The sequence below is a fragment of the Lycium ferocissimum genome, chromosome 5 (genome assembly GCF_029784015.1).
Source record: "Lycium ferocissimum isolate CSIRO_LF1 chromosome 5, AGI_CSIRO_Lferr_CH_V1, whole genome shotgun sequence".
Lineage (NCBI taxonomy): Eukaryota > Viridiplantae > Streptophyta > Magnoliopsida > Solanales > Solanaceae > Lycium > Lycium ferocissimum.
This window is the reverse complement of record NC_081346.1, coordinates 17,171,812-17,188,098: the sequence shown is the minus strand read 5'-3', so window position 1 is coordinate 17,188,098 and position 16,287 is coordinate 17,171,812. Positions and strand designations below refer to the sequence as shown.

General features: G+C 35.0%; 1 protein-coding gene across 1 annotated transcript; it reads left to right on the top strand.

Moving 5' to 3' along the window:
- The first annotated feature begins 10,201 nt into the window (after nucleotides 1-10,201).
- On the top strand, nucleotides 10,202-15,525 carry LOC132056274 (probable NADH dehydrogenase [ubiquinone] 1 alpha subcomplex subunit 12). Its single transcript, XM_059448391.1, has 5 exons — nucleotides 10,202-10,391; nucleotides 11,266-11,292; nucleotides 14,138-14,229; nucleotides 14,968-15,077; nucleotides 15,148-15,525. The coding sequence occupies exons 1-5, from the start codon at nucleotides 10,303-10,305 to the stop codon at nucleotides 15,304-15,306; spliced, it is 477 nt and encodes a 158-aa protein (XP_059304374.1). The 5' UTR covers nucleotides 10,202-10,302; the 3' UTR covers nucleotides 15,307-15,525.
- The last annotated feature ends 762 nt before the right edge of the window (nucleotides 15,526-16,287 follow it).

Sequence of the window (16,287 nt, the reverse complement as noted above, 5' to 3'; positions counted from 1 at the left end):
TAATTTGACCCGACCCACTAAATAATCCGGGTGGACAACTGAAAAAAGGTTCTCGACCTGTACTACAACTCTACAAGTAATTAGTATCTCGGTTCCAATTTACGTGACACTATTGACTAGGCACAAATTTAAGAAAAAAAAGTCTTTTGAAATTTGTTATCCCACACAAGCTTTAAATATTTATTTGACTCTAAATCATAAAAATTAAATTATTTTTAAATATAAAAAATGACATTCTTTTTTAGACAGATTTAAAAATAAAAGGTGCTATGTAAATTGAGATAAAGGAAGTAATTGTTTTTCATCTTTAGGTATATTGAAAAACTATATTTTATGAAAAAAAAAAAAAAAAGGGCATAGGTGACAAAACTATAATGAAAAATAGGTTTTTAATTTTATTTACTTTTTCTTTATCCATGTAAGACCAAACAATTAGAAATATATAATGTTGTTAAATGGATTACATAAAACCTTTGATTTTCCCTTTTTATCATATCATATCCAATTGCTAAATATTAATATTTCGAAATTTTCATTTTTCTCATGGCCTGTTCAACGTTAGGTGACAAAAATATATGTCCATCTATACTGACTTTATTTTTTTAATAAGAAATGAAATCCGATAATTGTTGGGCAGGCTCATTTTGATTAACCGTGTTCTAAATAACGATTGTACAGCAATTTATTATTAGAGTATGGTATATTTTTTTTGGAAAAGGGTCAAATATACCCCTGTACTATCAGAAAAGGGTTAAATATACCCCTCGTTATACTTTGGGTCCAAATATACCCTTCCCATTATACTTTGTGTTCAAATATACCTCTCTGTTATGCTTTGGGTCCTATATACCCCTCCTCCATTAAAATTGTCCATGGTGGACATAAAATATGACGTGGTACTGATAGCTCGGTGAGGTGAATACCATGTGGCATGCCACCTCACCACCCCAACCTATTTACCCCTCTTTTCCCCTCATTCTTCCACCACTATCATCTCCTCCCCTCCACGTGTTTGCCACCATTAGCACCATTGGGTTTCTGAGGCAAACTTATCATATCACTTGAACTGCAGATGCCAATTTCGTTGACAATCTTTTTGTATTTTGCTTTGGTGACAGAGAGCTTTACAAAATATAAGAAAAGAAATAAAAAAGGATCAGTCCAAAACTTCAAATTCACCTACCAAATAAAATAAAAATAAAAGAAACAAGAGAAGTATGAGGAAGAATTCCAGTGCTATTTGCCCAAATAACATATGCATTATCAATGGAGTATCATAAAATTGTGGTCTAGAATTCTATACCTTATTGGATCATTATTAATCTCCCATTGGAAAAAGGTTATAAAAGATTTGCAAGTGTAGTGGTTAAAGTTTGTGTTAAACAGTTGAAAAACAAGGTCCCCTAAGTTGAAACTAAAATAAGGAGCTTTTCTTGGTAAAATGGTGGCAAAGGTTGTGGAGGAGAGGAGATGGTAATGGTGGAAGAAAAAGGGGAAGAGAGGGGTAAATGGGTTAGGGCGGTGAGGTGGCATGCCATGCGATATCCACCTCACCGAGTTGTCAGTGCCACGTCATATCTCATGTCCACCATGGATAATTTTAACGGAGGAGTATATTTGGACCCACAGTATAATAGAGTGGTATATTTGAACCCAAAGTATAATGGGAAGGATATATTTGGACCCAAAGTATAACGAGAGGTATATTTAACTCTTTTCTGATAGTATAGGGTATATTTGACCCTTTTCCGATATTTTTTTACTATTATATGAATATGTTTCAGATAATAAAATTCACAAACACATTAGAAAATGAGGTACATATATTCTTTGTAGCTTACATACTAAATGTACATCATGTTGCATAAACATAATCAATCCTCGTAAATAATTCGTAATATTAAACATATGCCTAAGCCATTGGTGTCGTGGGTTCCTTGATGTTGGTCGGCTTCCCTTACCCCCTATTTGGATGGTGGTTTCCCGTGGTTCATTAATGTATGATTTTGTATGAAGCCATGTTTGTTTCCATTGTTCTTAAAATTATGTGATATGGTGTTGTAAACTCGTGGTTCATTCCATGGTTATATAACCATGAAAAGTCTCAATTTTTGTAACCACGGATTTGGTGGTTTTTCCGTGGTTACGTATTTCATTTCCCCATTATACCCCACCATCCACCCCACCTGTCACGACCCAAACCGATGAGTCGTGACGACTGTCTGACCGCTAGTGACCAAACACCCCTATACACATATCTGAATCATCTTTTGAACATCAAGGGCCCATAAGTGACTTAAACTGATCTCATAAATGGGGTGACGCCATAAACTCTGTACAATCTGTATATGCATATACATGCTGGATGAACAGTGCAAGCCGGCTAGGCTGCTACATATATTGTACACAAAAGAATGGAAGCCGACAAGGCTACATCATCTGACATTTACATACAAGCGTCTACGACGAACTCTGCGCGATAAAGGCGCAGAAAAGACGGGATAGGGCCTCGTCATACCCGTATGCGTATACGTCTCAAAGGGGCATACAGCCCGGCTAACGATCAAGGGATCAAATGGAGCGCATTGACCCTTTCTTTGGATATAGAGTCTGCGAGCACGGCCACACATTCGGTCTCGAACATGCGGGCATGAACGCAGCCCCCCGAGCAATGGGGAGTCAGTACGGATAATGTACTGAGTATGTAAGACATAAGAGTAACATGTATATATATAAGAATCACGAATAAAATCTGAACTCATAAGTTGAAATGACTATCTGCATGTATTTGTATGAACTAGTATCTGTATGTATCTGCATAAATCTGTATAACTGACAATGCCTCTGTGGGCGTATAATATGCATGCTCTCAATGATAATCGTGTATATATATATATATCATTTCGAGGAACGTTTAGCCCTATCCATATCCCATATAATAGTGTCGAGGAACATACGACCCGATCCATATATCATATAATAATGTCGAGGAACGTACGGTCCAATCCATATATCATCATCAGGTGCACCGGTCGATCGGTGGTAATGCGTATATAACGCATATCCCTTTCCCCCATACCCCATATACATATAATACACGCGTATATAACGCCTTCTGGTCACGGGTCAATATGCATGTGTATATGAATGCAATGCATAACTGAAATGTGTACATGGAATGCTCGGAGTGACATAAAGCCATATTACCTCCGATGGACAACCTTTTGAACTAACATCATCATCATACAAAATCTCAAGACCCATGAACAGAAGGAACAATCATACGGGGTATAGGAACGTCAAAGACTGAAGTACTCCTAGTGCTTCTAAGAGTAGAGTAATATGGAAACTCTTTTACTCACTTGTTGATTCATATCATAAGATCGTGCCAAAAGAAAGAAAGAAAGAAAGAAAGGATAACCTTAACATACCTTGAAGTATATCTAATCGTCCAACTTTTACTTCTCGAACTCGTAGGTCTACAATCAAGATAACATAGGCTTTAATTAGACTATTTACCTTGCTTGTTATCTTGCTTACTAACCATTTTTAAATATAAAAAGAGCTTAACGCATTGTGGACAACATTTCCCTTATAAGCTCAACAACCCTTCAACTTCCCATTCAATACATCAACCTCAATATCCACAACAACCATGACAACACTTACATATCAAAATATACTCAAATCCATTCCCAATCATCTCTTAAAATAGGCTCAAGTCACTATCTTACCCTTCATCCGTTTACCACTTCCATAAGTATCCTCTCTTCACTTAAAACCACTAAAACTCTCGATAATTAACTTAAGTACAAGGGTAAAGATCATTTACATACCTTGAGGGATTTAAGATTCCAAGGATCAACTTCAACTTCAACTCCAACTTCCCAAGCCTCACAACTTTTATGAAACCCTAGTAGCAACCTTCTTCTTCATAAGCTCGGATCTTACGGGGTTCAGATCTTACCAAATCTCCACTATTATGATAGAAAATGTTGGGAGTAAATATACTAGGGTTTTCTCTGACTTGGAAGAGAGAAAATGAGAAATAAAGTCGTGGGATCATATATTTATACTTGGAACTAAAAAGTTCCAGCGGTGCGGATCGACGACCCGTCGACGGTCCGTTGACTTGCTCCGTCGACCTGCGCCTGCAAATTCAAGGCTGCAGAAACATAACGACGCTGCATAACGACGGTCCATCGACATGTCGACGGCCCATCGACGATGACTGGCGTCTGCAGATTTTTCCTGAATCAGTTCAAGTTAGGTCGATTCGATTCGTTCAACTTCTAATCCTGTAATTTACCAGGAATACCTGCTGGTACTTTTGTACACGGGGTAAGACACGTAATATCTCCAAAACTCGGGCACAGGTCTCTATCCCAAAGGCATACCCGACTAGGAAGCCATAAGTTCTCCTACAACGAAAACGAGAGGCGTAACACCACCCCACTCCCACTCTCACGCTACCACTCGCCCTCACCCCCACCCCACTCTTTATCCCATAACCCCACCCTTATCCCATAACCACCACCCACCCCTCCACCACCCACTGCCCCTTACCACCACCCAACCCCACCCCCACGACCACTCACCCCCACCCTACCACCCACTACCCCCATCCTCATCCCACAACCACCCACTTCACACCACCCACCCCTCCACCACCCCTCACCACCACCCAACCCCACTCCCACCCTACCAACCACTACTCCCACCCTCATCCTACAACCACCCACCTCACACCACCCACCCCTTCCACCACCCCTACTCACTACCTCGCTTTATTTTTTAAAGTTTCTATTTTATTAATATATTACACGAGTTTTATTAATATAGATAAACTACTTTATAATTAAGAGTTAAGGGTAATTTAATAAACTTACAAGTTATTATACGATGTCACCATACAAACCAAACCAAATAATACAAATGTTATTAAACCACAAAAACGATCAAACGATCTATCACAACATTGTGTTTATTAATACGATAATATAATATAATATAACTTGACATATTCTTTTTTTTGTCTTAAAAATAAGTAGACTAAAAATTAAATTAATAATAAAAAAAAATAAGGATAAAATATCTTTAATTATTTATGAAAAGTTAATATTATACATATAAATAATTATAAATTTTATGTATTAATGTTATTTTTTTACTATAACCATAACCAAACCAAATACGGAAACAACCAGGGAAGGGGGAACCTGGCTTTCGAAGGGTTCTTGTGCAAAATTAATTTTTTTTTTTTAGTCTGCAATACATATGCTAAGAATGACTTTAAATTCGAAACTCTATTGTCAAACTCTAATGAGTATCAACCGGCTACTTTGTTCGCATGTAACGTTGAAGCCTTTTAATCAAGTCATTATAATAATTATCATTATAAAATAAAATAGAAAAAATGATAGTATTAAAAAAAATTCTTTCACGTTTAGAGTCCTTTGAATCACAGTGAATAAATAGTTGTCATTGATTTTCTAAAAATATGTACCAAAATTTATAGGCATTTCTCTACCGATTAATTACATTTAAAACATTAGGGGAGGTTCGGGGATTTGGCCATGTTAGTGTGTGAAACTGTTGTTAATGATTTTAGTATGTAGGCGTCTGTAACTTAAATGCAATTGAGATAATTTGGTTCTCCAAAATAAAGTTTTGAGAGACAAAAATAGAGATAGAGACGAATTTTATTCATTCCACTTAAATTAGATTGTGAGCATAAACTTTTAAAACATGCACATTAATTATTTTAAGTATAAAACGCTAAAACTCAAGGTAAAATAAAGTTAATATGAATATGTCCAAGTTAAAATAATATATAATACAACAACAAAGAGTAAGAGAATTGACGTATCAACTTATAGTTGTTTAAGTTAATAATATTAGCTTGACAATGTCACATCTTTGTAGTTTTTATGATGACAAACTTTTAAATTAAGTAATTGATAATAACTTGCGGATATTATTGTTTTTGTATGGTTGACCAAGTTAAGAGTATTGATTGATTAAATGAAATATCAAGTGAGAACCTAACTTTCTGTATGAGAGGAGCATTAGGTGATTTTTATTGATTGGCAGTAAACAAGTTGAAAGTTAAACATAAGTGTTTTGGAATGATTGATGGTGGATAAGTTACATCCATGATGCGTGCGGGAAAGATATATTGATTTAATAGAACCCTCTAACAACGATGGATGCTTAGCCGAGTCATTCTAAATACGAGCTTGTAATATGGCTTCTCACTCAAATGTACGGCCCGAATAAAAAATTTACACTTTGCATAGCCGAAAATTACGGGTATATGGAACTTAAATAAATAGTTTTCACTTCGCTTAACTCATAAAATATTTACATTCCGAATAGCCAACATATGCACAAACATTAACCAACTTTTCTGGAACCCAATAATTTACATATTTTGAAAAAAACTTCTACATGATTTCTTCCTGATTCGCACTCAACAACGATGGTTCTTTTACTGATAAATATGTTAGCATGATCGATTCAAATCCCTCTGCAATATCCTTTCAAAAACAAAAAAAAAAATGCTCACACCAAAAAAAATACAAAAAATGTTCACACCAAAAATAAAATAAAATAAAATATAGGATTCCCCATCTAAAAAAGAATTAGAAAATAGCAAAATTAATTTTAAAATAGAAGGATTCAATTTTCGATTTCATTGTTTTAATAGTTGATCTGGTAGCTAAAAAACAAGAAGTTAAAAAATTCACAGAGATTGATAGCTTATAAATGTCATATACATTCTTATACATAGTGATACACATAATATACCTTGCTACAACAATGTATATACATTTCATTCATACTAACTTTATACGCATATTATGCAATATATAAGTTGTTACACGATGCATAACTATGTAAATACATTGTTTAATAGTGTATATAAATGTATAAACATGTATATACACTTGTTACACATCGTATATAACATATATTATACAAATTGTGTACACTGTATATACGCAAAGTAGTAAACGTGTTGTTCAACTACCTTGAAAGCACCAACGCACCATGCTAATACCAATTCAAATGCTCTTGATATTCACAAAACTGCTAGAGTTCTAGACGAGGAAAGTTTGATTTTTATTTGAGCCTTGTTGTTTAAAAAATAGAAGAATGGTGAGTTCAGTTTGATTTTTCTTTTATAATTGAGCCTTGTTGTTTTAAAAAATAGAAGAAAGGTCAGGTTTTGGATGGTGAGGGATTCTCTTCAAAAAAATTCTACACCTGATTTAAGCTCTTTAACTACCCTTATTCTTCTTCCTTTTCATCTTCATAGATTTGCTAAAGAGGTTGGAAAACAGAGAGAAAATATTCTTACACTAGAGAGATTAAAATAACTTCTTGTTGGAGATAATAAAGAATGAGCTATAAATTCTAAAAAAAAAAAAAAAAAAAAAGAAGAGCTCCTCGATACAATGCTCTTAAAGTCATAACTGATTCTGCTGAGCCTTATAAGTTGGCTAACATAACTTTTTTTAGTTTTGGATGCATGAATGGAATGATGTGTCAAGCTCTCTACCGCACGCATGGCGCACTTAGACTAATGGCTAAAAGAAAGTTTACCCTTCCTTTATGTACAATTTTGGCTATTACGAGTAAACTTTGATAAGTTGGACCAAATTATGTATATTAGATGACTGAATGGTTCAAGCCCGTTATCAGGCCAACGTTTTTTGGGTTATTTACGCAAACGCCTCTATTTCGGTTTGGTCTTTAATTTATGACCTTTTTTAGCCGCGTTTCAAATGGTGGCTATACACTAATTAGCGGCCCAAAACCGGCCCAAAACCAGCCCAATTGTCTTTAAACGGGTTAGAAGAGGGTGGGCAATTGGCGCGAATGCCCTTCAAATGCACTTGGTCTTTAATTTTGCCCCACAATGTGGGTCTTTAATATTTGCCCTTCTAAGCCTAAAAGATAATAAGAAAAAGACTTTACTACCCCTACCCATAACATATAAAAATCGAAAGTCAGAATCTAACCCCCAAACATCCAATTAAACCTATCCATCATTTCAACAACAAACCTTTCAATCGTTCCATCGTTCTAACATTTCACCCCATAGTGAGAAATCTCCATTGATTTTTTGCTACAACATCCGAAAAAGATAAAATACATAATATATAAGCGTTCCAATGAATGTAATTCAACTCAATTTGATGCTTTATTAAGTTAGATTGTTTAATATTTGAAAACAACAACAAATCATCTTCTATGAACTAAACAACTGATATGCAACAGATTCAACATCATGAATTATAATTTTACTCAACAACATTAATTGATCAAATTTATCGTTTTGTTCGATTTTTGATTAGTTTATACGTTCCATTTGATTAGTATACAATGCTCGATGACTTAGACTTGAAATTATAGTAACTTCGCCTGACAAAATAATCAGGCAAAGTTAGAACAAGTATCTTAGGAGGAGGCGAAGTTGCTTTACAAAGGAACAAAGTATATCTTGTAGAGGCAAATTTCATTTTTCCATAAAGGCAAATAAAAAATACACCGTGTTAATTAGACAAGTATGCGAGGAGTGCGTGTTTCACATTAGAAAAGAACAAAGTATGTCAAGTTAGAGGCAAACTTTCATTTTTATGAGCAAAACAAAAATTTACACAAGTGTTAAGAACTAGAAAAGCATGCGGAGGAAGTAAGTTCACTTTACAAAAGAACAAAGTATGCTATTAGAGGCGCAACTTTCATTTTCATAAGCAAAATAAAAAAATACACAAGTCATTAAATTGACAAGACAAGGAGGCAAGTTACTTTACAAAAGAATAAAGTATCTTTGTTAGAGGCAAATTTCATTTTCATAAGCAAAATAAAAAAATACACAAGTGTTAAGAATTAGGGACAAGTATGCCGAGGAGGCGGAAGTTCACATTAAAAGAACAAAGTATCTTTAGAGGCAAACTTTCATTTTTTATGAGCAAAACAAAAATTTACACAAAGTGTTAAGAACTAGAAAAGTATGCCTTGAGGAGAAGTTCACTTACAAAAGAAAAAAGATCTTTGTTAAGCAACTTTCATTTTCATAAGCAAAATAAAAAAAAACAAGTGTTGAATTAGGACAAGATGCCGAGTATCTTGGGAGGTTCACTTTACAAAAGAACAAAGAGTATCTTTGATAGGCAAACTTTCATTTTCATGAGCAAAACAAAAATTTACGTAAGTGTTAAGAACTAGAAAAGTATCCGGAGGAGGCGAATTTCACTTACAAAAGAACAAAGTATGCTGTTAGAGGCAACTTTCATTTTCATAAGCAAAATAAAAAAGTACACAAGTGTTAAAAATTATGGATGCGTAAGTTCACTTTAAAAATTACAAAGTATGCCGCAGAGGCAAACTTTCATTTTTCATAACCAAAAACAAAATATTATTAACAAAAACAACACCAAGAACACATAAGATTGCATAAAAATCAAAATTATTAACAAGACAATACTAAAAAATCAAGACACACATAAATTAACTTAATTCATGAAGTTATGCAGGAACAAGCATAACTTTATGCGGAACCGCATAACTTCGCTAAAACCATAAAACTTCTAGGACCGCATATGTTGCCTTAGAAACACATTCTTCAAAAAAACCAGATTATTAAACAAAAATAGCAGTAACAACATAAAAAGTTGTTCACAGGCAAAACTTCAAAGATTCAACAAAGAGAAAACCAAAGCGCATATCAAAATCAGCTAAAACATATTACGACATTCAAAAAATCAAAATATATATACGTGGGGAACGAAACTAAAGTTGAAAAAATCATAGTAGACACTATAACAAAACACTATAATTTTAAATAAAAAAGGATCAATTAAATATAAAAAATGACGAAGACAAAGATATTAATTCAACAAACAACAATTTAACATAAAAACAAATATCAAAACGAGCAAAAGATCCAAATTCGTACCTAAGTTTTTTAACAGATAGATAGACACAAAAAAGAGGAGGAAAGAAGCAAAAAAAGAAAAGAAAAGAGCAAATGATGAAATAGAAAGAGTTTTAATGGGTAAGAGGTAATTTCGTCAAAAAACTTTCATTAAACAGGCGGCAAGGGCAAAAATTAAAGAAACATAAATGAGGGGCAAAATATAAAGACCAGCCCAAAAGAAGGGCACTCCGCGCAAAAAAATGGAAGGGGGTCAGGATCTCGGATCTGTAAACTGAACCAACCCACTCAGGCCCAATATTATTTTCATCACAGCAAGCGAATCTCATTCTCAGAATTCAAAGAAGAGAAGAGAAATGGCGTCGGTAGTGAGGGGTATTTTCAAGTCAATCAGGGAAAAAGGTCTCGGAAATTTCGCCAGGGAGCTACGTGAAGAAGGATACTTGTTAGTTCTCTTACTTTTTATTTTTCTAAATTTTGCAAATCTGATATATGCATCTTTATCAATTTTGATTCCGTAAATCTTAATCTGAAATTGATCTTTAGTGCTGATTATTTCCATGTAATCTCCTTTTGTAAGCTCAAAGTTGAGAAATGTGAGGGTTTGAAATCCTTATTATTAATTTGTTGAAAATGATTTATTTGAATTTCCAATAACAAGAACAATAAGTACGCGTTTGGATATTAAAAGGCTATTTGGAAGGTGAAGTTGTGTTTGGACATGCATTTAGTTTGAAAAAAATTGTACAAGTTTTGTGAATAGAAAGAAGCAAAATTTCATTTGAAAAACTGATCAAAACCAATTTTTCAAACTTGAAACTCATCTTTAATTTTTTTTTTTCTTGTAAAAAAATTCAGTCCAACATATAACCAAAGGCTGTTTTAAATGGTCTGATGTCTCAACGATTACATAACATGAAATGTTTCTGGTAAAATGTTTTGGTGTATTTGATTCATTATTACTGTGCATAACGACATGTGATAAAGTTATTATGCTATTTTTATAACCAACTTGAACCAATCCCAACTAGTTTAGGATTAAGGAGCAATTGTTGCTATAACCAGCTTAAACCGACTTAGTTCTGCTCTTTAAGTGACCAAAGTAATTTGGATATTTTGACTGATTATATTCATTAGCTTTTTATGTCTTCTCAGTAGTGTTCATTAAAATACTTGTGTATCATAATTTATGGAAATTTACTTGCTTGGTGCTTCAATCACTGTTATTATCAGTTAAAAACATTTACTTTTCTTGTTTTATGTGGTTTCATTAGTCTAAAACTTTCAGCTAATTATCTTCCATCTTTGCATTTTACCAGGAGTTGTCTCACCGATGGAAATCTTCTGTAAGTACCATTTTAGCTCTCTTTTTAAGTAAGTGCTGTAAAAAAATTGATCCACTTTTGGTAGAAACACCCTCCTTGAAATGATGAATGCATAACTGGATTGTTCATTTGTCAATGGGGGAAGATAGGGGGTTGACTTGTTTGTCGTCATGATATTGTTCAATACTTCGAGTTCTGGTCAATCTCCACGAGGTAGGGGTAAGGTCTGCGTACACTCTACCGTCCCTAGACCCCACCCTATGGGAATACACTAGGTATGTTGTTGTTGTTACTTTGAGTTCTGGTCCATATGAGATAACAGAATGAACTTAATTAAAATAAGGTACCGAGACTATTCAGTGATCTATGGTGTTACTGTTGTTAGCTGTATTTGTCACCATCTAGACTAGTGGTTACTGGTTGAACAATTGAAAAAGCTGTTTCCCTTTATTTGTTTTTGGTTGCCTAAGTTCTGGTTGACTTGAGATAAGAAGATGACAATACGAAGTACGGACTGGATTTTTTCTGTAAGATTTGTGGTCGTCATGGCCTCTTTGTTTGGCCTATTTCTATATGCTGTTTTGGTAGGGTGGTTTAGCACTTTTAGATACTCTTGTTGGCGAGCTTTTCCATAATACACAAACATTCTAGACTTTCTCCTCCTTTGGCTGTGGTGTTACCTTCATTGGGGGTTTCCACGTAAATCTTGGTGTGGTTTTTATCTAATCTTTAATGTAGTTTGTCGCGTTCATCTGCTAACATTTTTCACAAATGTTTGGGGGGCAGGGAGTGGGGAGTGGTTAGTAACTAATACTCAACAGTTTAAAGTTAGATTTGTTCAGATTTTTTATGTGTCTAGATAGATTGGCACTTGTATGCATGAGTGGTAATTGTTGTTTCATTTTCCCTAGCAATGTGGTATATTAAGGAGAATAGGAGCTCAATGGCCAGAGGCGGATCCGGCGTTTGAAGTTCTCTGGGGTCCTACGACAGCTTCAAGTTAATACTATAATAATAATTGGGTTGGCAATCAGTTATTTATCTATATTTCGTAGATTTTTTTAATATATATACAGGATCTGGGCAAAATCCACTGAATTCACGTGAACTAGTAATGATCCTCTAGATTCACCCCTGTCAATTGCCAAATACTTTTATGCACAAGACTTTATACCATGATGGGCAAAGAGCATTACTGGCTCTTTTTCTTGTCTAGTCTCATTAAGTTTTCGTCCGTGGCTCTAAAAATCAGTAGTGTCCGTGACTGACTGTAGTAGAACTCAAGAAGAAAGTAAAATTAAGAAATTGTCCTTTGTTTTGCTACTTGAATACCTATAAGTGTTTACCTATCTATAGGATAAATGCAAGATTACAATGTCAAGGCTTTTGCTAATTCTCTACTGTAATTGTCGCACTTAGACCGGCTGAGTTGCACCTAATAGGCAGGCACCATGCATTGAGTTTTCAATCTTTGGGGATCTCTCAATAGAAGGGCAGATTCATTATCCACATAGTTTCGAGCGCCACTGGCCCTTGGGGATCTCTCAATTATAAAAATAAATAGATTTTCTGTATTTCTATAGTGGCTAAACTAGATATTCTCCTTAGTATGTAATAGTTAGACGATGGTCCACTTCTTGGATGAAACGAGGTGGCGTTAGAGCTATTACTTGGTTAAAAGTTATTAGACAATAAGACAAGCTCCAGGGCAATGAACTCATTGTAGTTATCGTCCGAGTTTTATAGTTCTCCTCTTTTGCTATCTTTAGCTTGCTTATATCATGATCATGTCAAGCAGGTCTCTGTTTGATTTCTCCCAGCTTCTTGTCAGGGGTTTGACTTCATTGTTGAAGCTGATTCTTTTTTTCCTAAAACAATTCTGGACAGCTAACTCTTTTATGAGAGAAGTCCTATGAAGTCCTTTGGTGTGGTAAATGTAAATCTTGGAAAGTACATATTCTTTTGTTTTCAGAATCAACAATTATGATCCTCTCTTTCTTGACCTTAATTCTTCTCATCAGTTGCTTAGGTTTCAAGTTCTGAAGAAAATTTGCTTTAGTAGAAACGTGCTGTAACTTTATAAGTTCATCATAGAACAAGAAACTCAAAATCTTGCCATTGTCAGAAAATTTGAATTTGGCTAGTTGCTCAAGGTCTTTACTCTCAGACACTCCCAACTGCTGGTATCAGCAGCTACCAACTAGGTCTGAGTTGAAATTCTTGCAACTGGATACGGGAGCTTATGCGGTGATGTGCTAAAGAAATCTTGCAATATCGGCAAATAGATTGGAACTAAACCCCAGGTTCAGATTCAGAATATTTATTTCAAACAGACTTTCGGAAACAGCCTCTCTACCCAACAAAGGTAGGGTAAGGTCTGCGTACATCCTACCCTCCCCAGAACCCACTTGTGGGATTACATTGGATAGGTTATTGTAGAGCTAAAGGCATAGGAAAAATCCACACGAGTTAGAATAGTGTAGAAATTGCTGTTACTTTTTTTTTTTGGGTAAAATCTTTTTCTCTTTATTATTGGGTGCATAATCTTATGATCTGGGACTGTGGGTTATATTTGGAGAGACATACAATCCCCTTTTTAAATTAATTTTAGAAGAAGCCTTCTAGTAGACCTTTGTTGTAGGGTCTAATTACCTCCAGTGATGCATTCCATTTGTCAGAATACTTGACGACTCTTCATAAACATTTATATCTTCAGAAGAAGATTTCTGTAAAATTATTTACTCTTATTTTATTTGGTATGAGGATGATATTAGTTTCCCAATACCACCTCTCTTTCTTGTTAAAGCGATATCTTAAATTTGTCCATCTAAGATACTATTTGTTTTTTGTTTCTTGTTTGCTTCAGGCAAACCAAGATCCACAACATAGGTGCAACACTTGTTGGTGTGGATAAATTTGGTAACAAATACTATGAGAAGCTAGGCGATACGCAATATGGTTGGTTCAGCTGCTCCCTGCTTTCCTGTGTCTTAATCAGTTTGCCTCGTACATCTCACTTGTCGTTATCTTGTTTAATAAGAGTGCCACAGAATGTATCTTCAAGTTTATGGGTTCGCTTGAGAATCTCTTAAAAGTTGAGGGTTGTATTGTATCATTTGGGTTGTAAACTCTTATGCTCTTTCCCATTAAGGCGGTTAGAGGAAGGGCTTCATGTAGCCACATATAAGAACGGTTATATTCCCCATGTGTTCTAGTTAAAAAAGTAAAGGCCTCTTGCACTTTATTCGCTGGGTAGTTGTTACTGCCTGCTTGCGTCATCCACAAGTAAGAGATGCTACTTTGTCAAGACTGTACTTCATCTTCACAGAACTTAGCGCGGTCCAATAATCTGCTTCAGTATGTGTACTCCAGTGATCTCTCTTGGTAGAGGATGTCAACTTTACTGGAGGCTTATTTGTTTCATCGTGTGAAATAAGAGTTTTCGACCTAGTTAAACATGCTTTCTAGATTTTATTGGGAAGCTTGACTACATTTTCAAATTCTAGAGATATGTTAATTTTGTCTAAGACACTAACTGGAGTCTCATCACCCTTAATTCCCATGTATAGTGGGAATGCAGGGAATAATGCCTGTAATCCAAATTTGGGAGACCCTTGACCTCAGTGATTTATTTGTCTATTATTATTTTCATGATTGCTCAAGTAAAAAGCATTTTTTTTTGACATGATTTTATAGGAAGACACCGGTGGGTGGAGTATGCACAGAAGGATCGATACAATGCTTCACAAGTTCCACCAGAATGGCATGGCTGGCTCCATCACATCACTGATCACACTGGTGATGAAGTAAGTCCTGACAAGTTTTCTTTGATGCGTACTACACCATTTCAGAATTCTTATATTACATGCCATGCAGCTGCTACTGCTGAAACCAAAGAGGTATGGGCTTGAGCACAAGGAGAACTTTTCTGGCGAAGGTGATGCGTACATATATCACTCCAAAGGCCATACTTTAAATCCTGGACAGAGAGACTGGACTAGGTACCAAACTTGGCAACCCACCAAGAAGGAATAGGTTCCAATTTTCTTCGGAAAAGCAATTTCTGCAGCAGCTGGACAATTATATGTATGTGCTGCAATGAGTCGTTAATAAAAAGTCCTTGTATTGAACTTGTGGTTATAAGCTTATGTGTACTATCAAATTTCAGGTTGATACACTTCTGTACAATTCTCTTAACCTGGATATGGTGTCTGGTTTTAAATTGGTCAAAAATGTAGCCCTGCATACTTTATTCCTTTGCTATTTTCTGAAAATGATATGTTATCCCTTTGAAATTGAAAATGGTGGACCGTGGTGGGAAGAGCAAATGGTGATGGTAGCGAGTCGTTAGTCGTTAGGATTATCTAAATTTGAATATGTTGAAGATTTTTCTGTCAAGTGTACAGATTAGAATGATATCTAGAAAATTTAGTATTAGAAATCACTAATCTCATTAAAATATTAGAATGAAATCAACCCAAATAGCACAAACTATAGATATAGAAAATTAGATATTTGACGATGTACATTTGTGGTTGAGATAGCCTTGTGTTGGTCATTTTCTAGGGAAATTCTTTTGCTCTTGTACCATTTTCTAAGCATAGATCAAGGATACCAAATAGGATACGTGCTTTCAACGAAAAAGCAAATGTCTAGTGATTCGACTTGTATGTGAAGGTTGATTTGAATAGAGAATTATGGAACGAGTAAGATTAATTTTCGGATTCAAGAAAAAATAATTGATAGAACTTGAGAATCTGCATTCATCTTATTCTAGTCTCATACAATTCAACGCATATGTGTATACTATAATGTTCTTGGAACACAAAACACGCAATTTATATATCCAACGTCCTGACAATGGTATATGACTCACAGTTGGGGTATTCAAAGAAAACCAAAAAAATGAATCGAGTTTGACTCAAAAAGCTGGCATGTACTTGATCTGATTTGGGATTGAACAAGAAAATCAAACCTCTCACCTCTCACGTGGATGTTTCATTATTTTTCTTTATT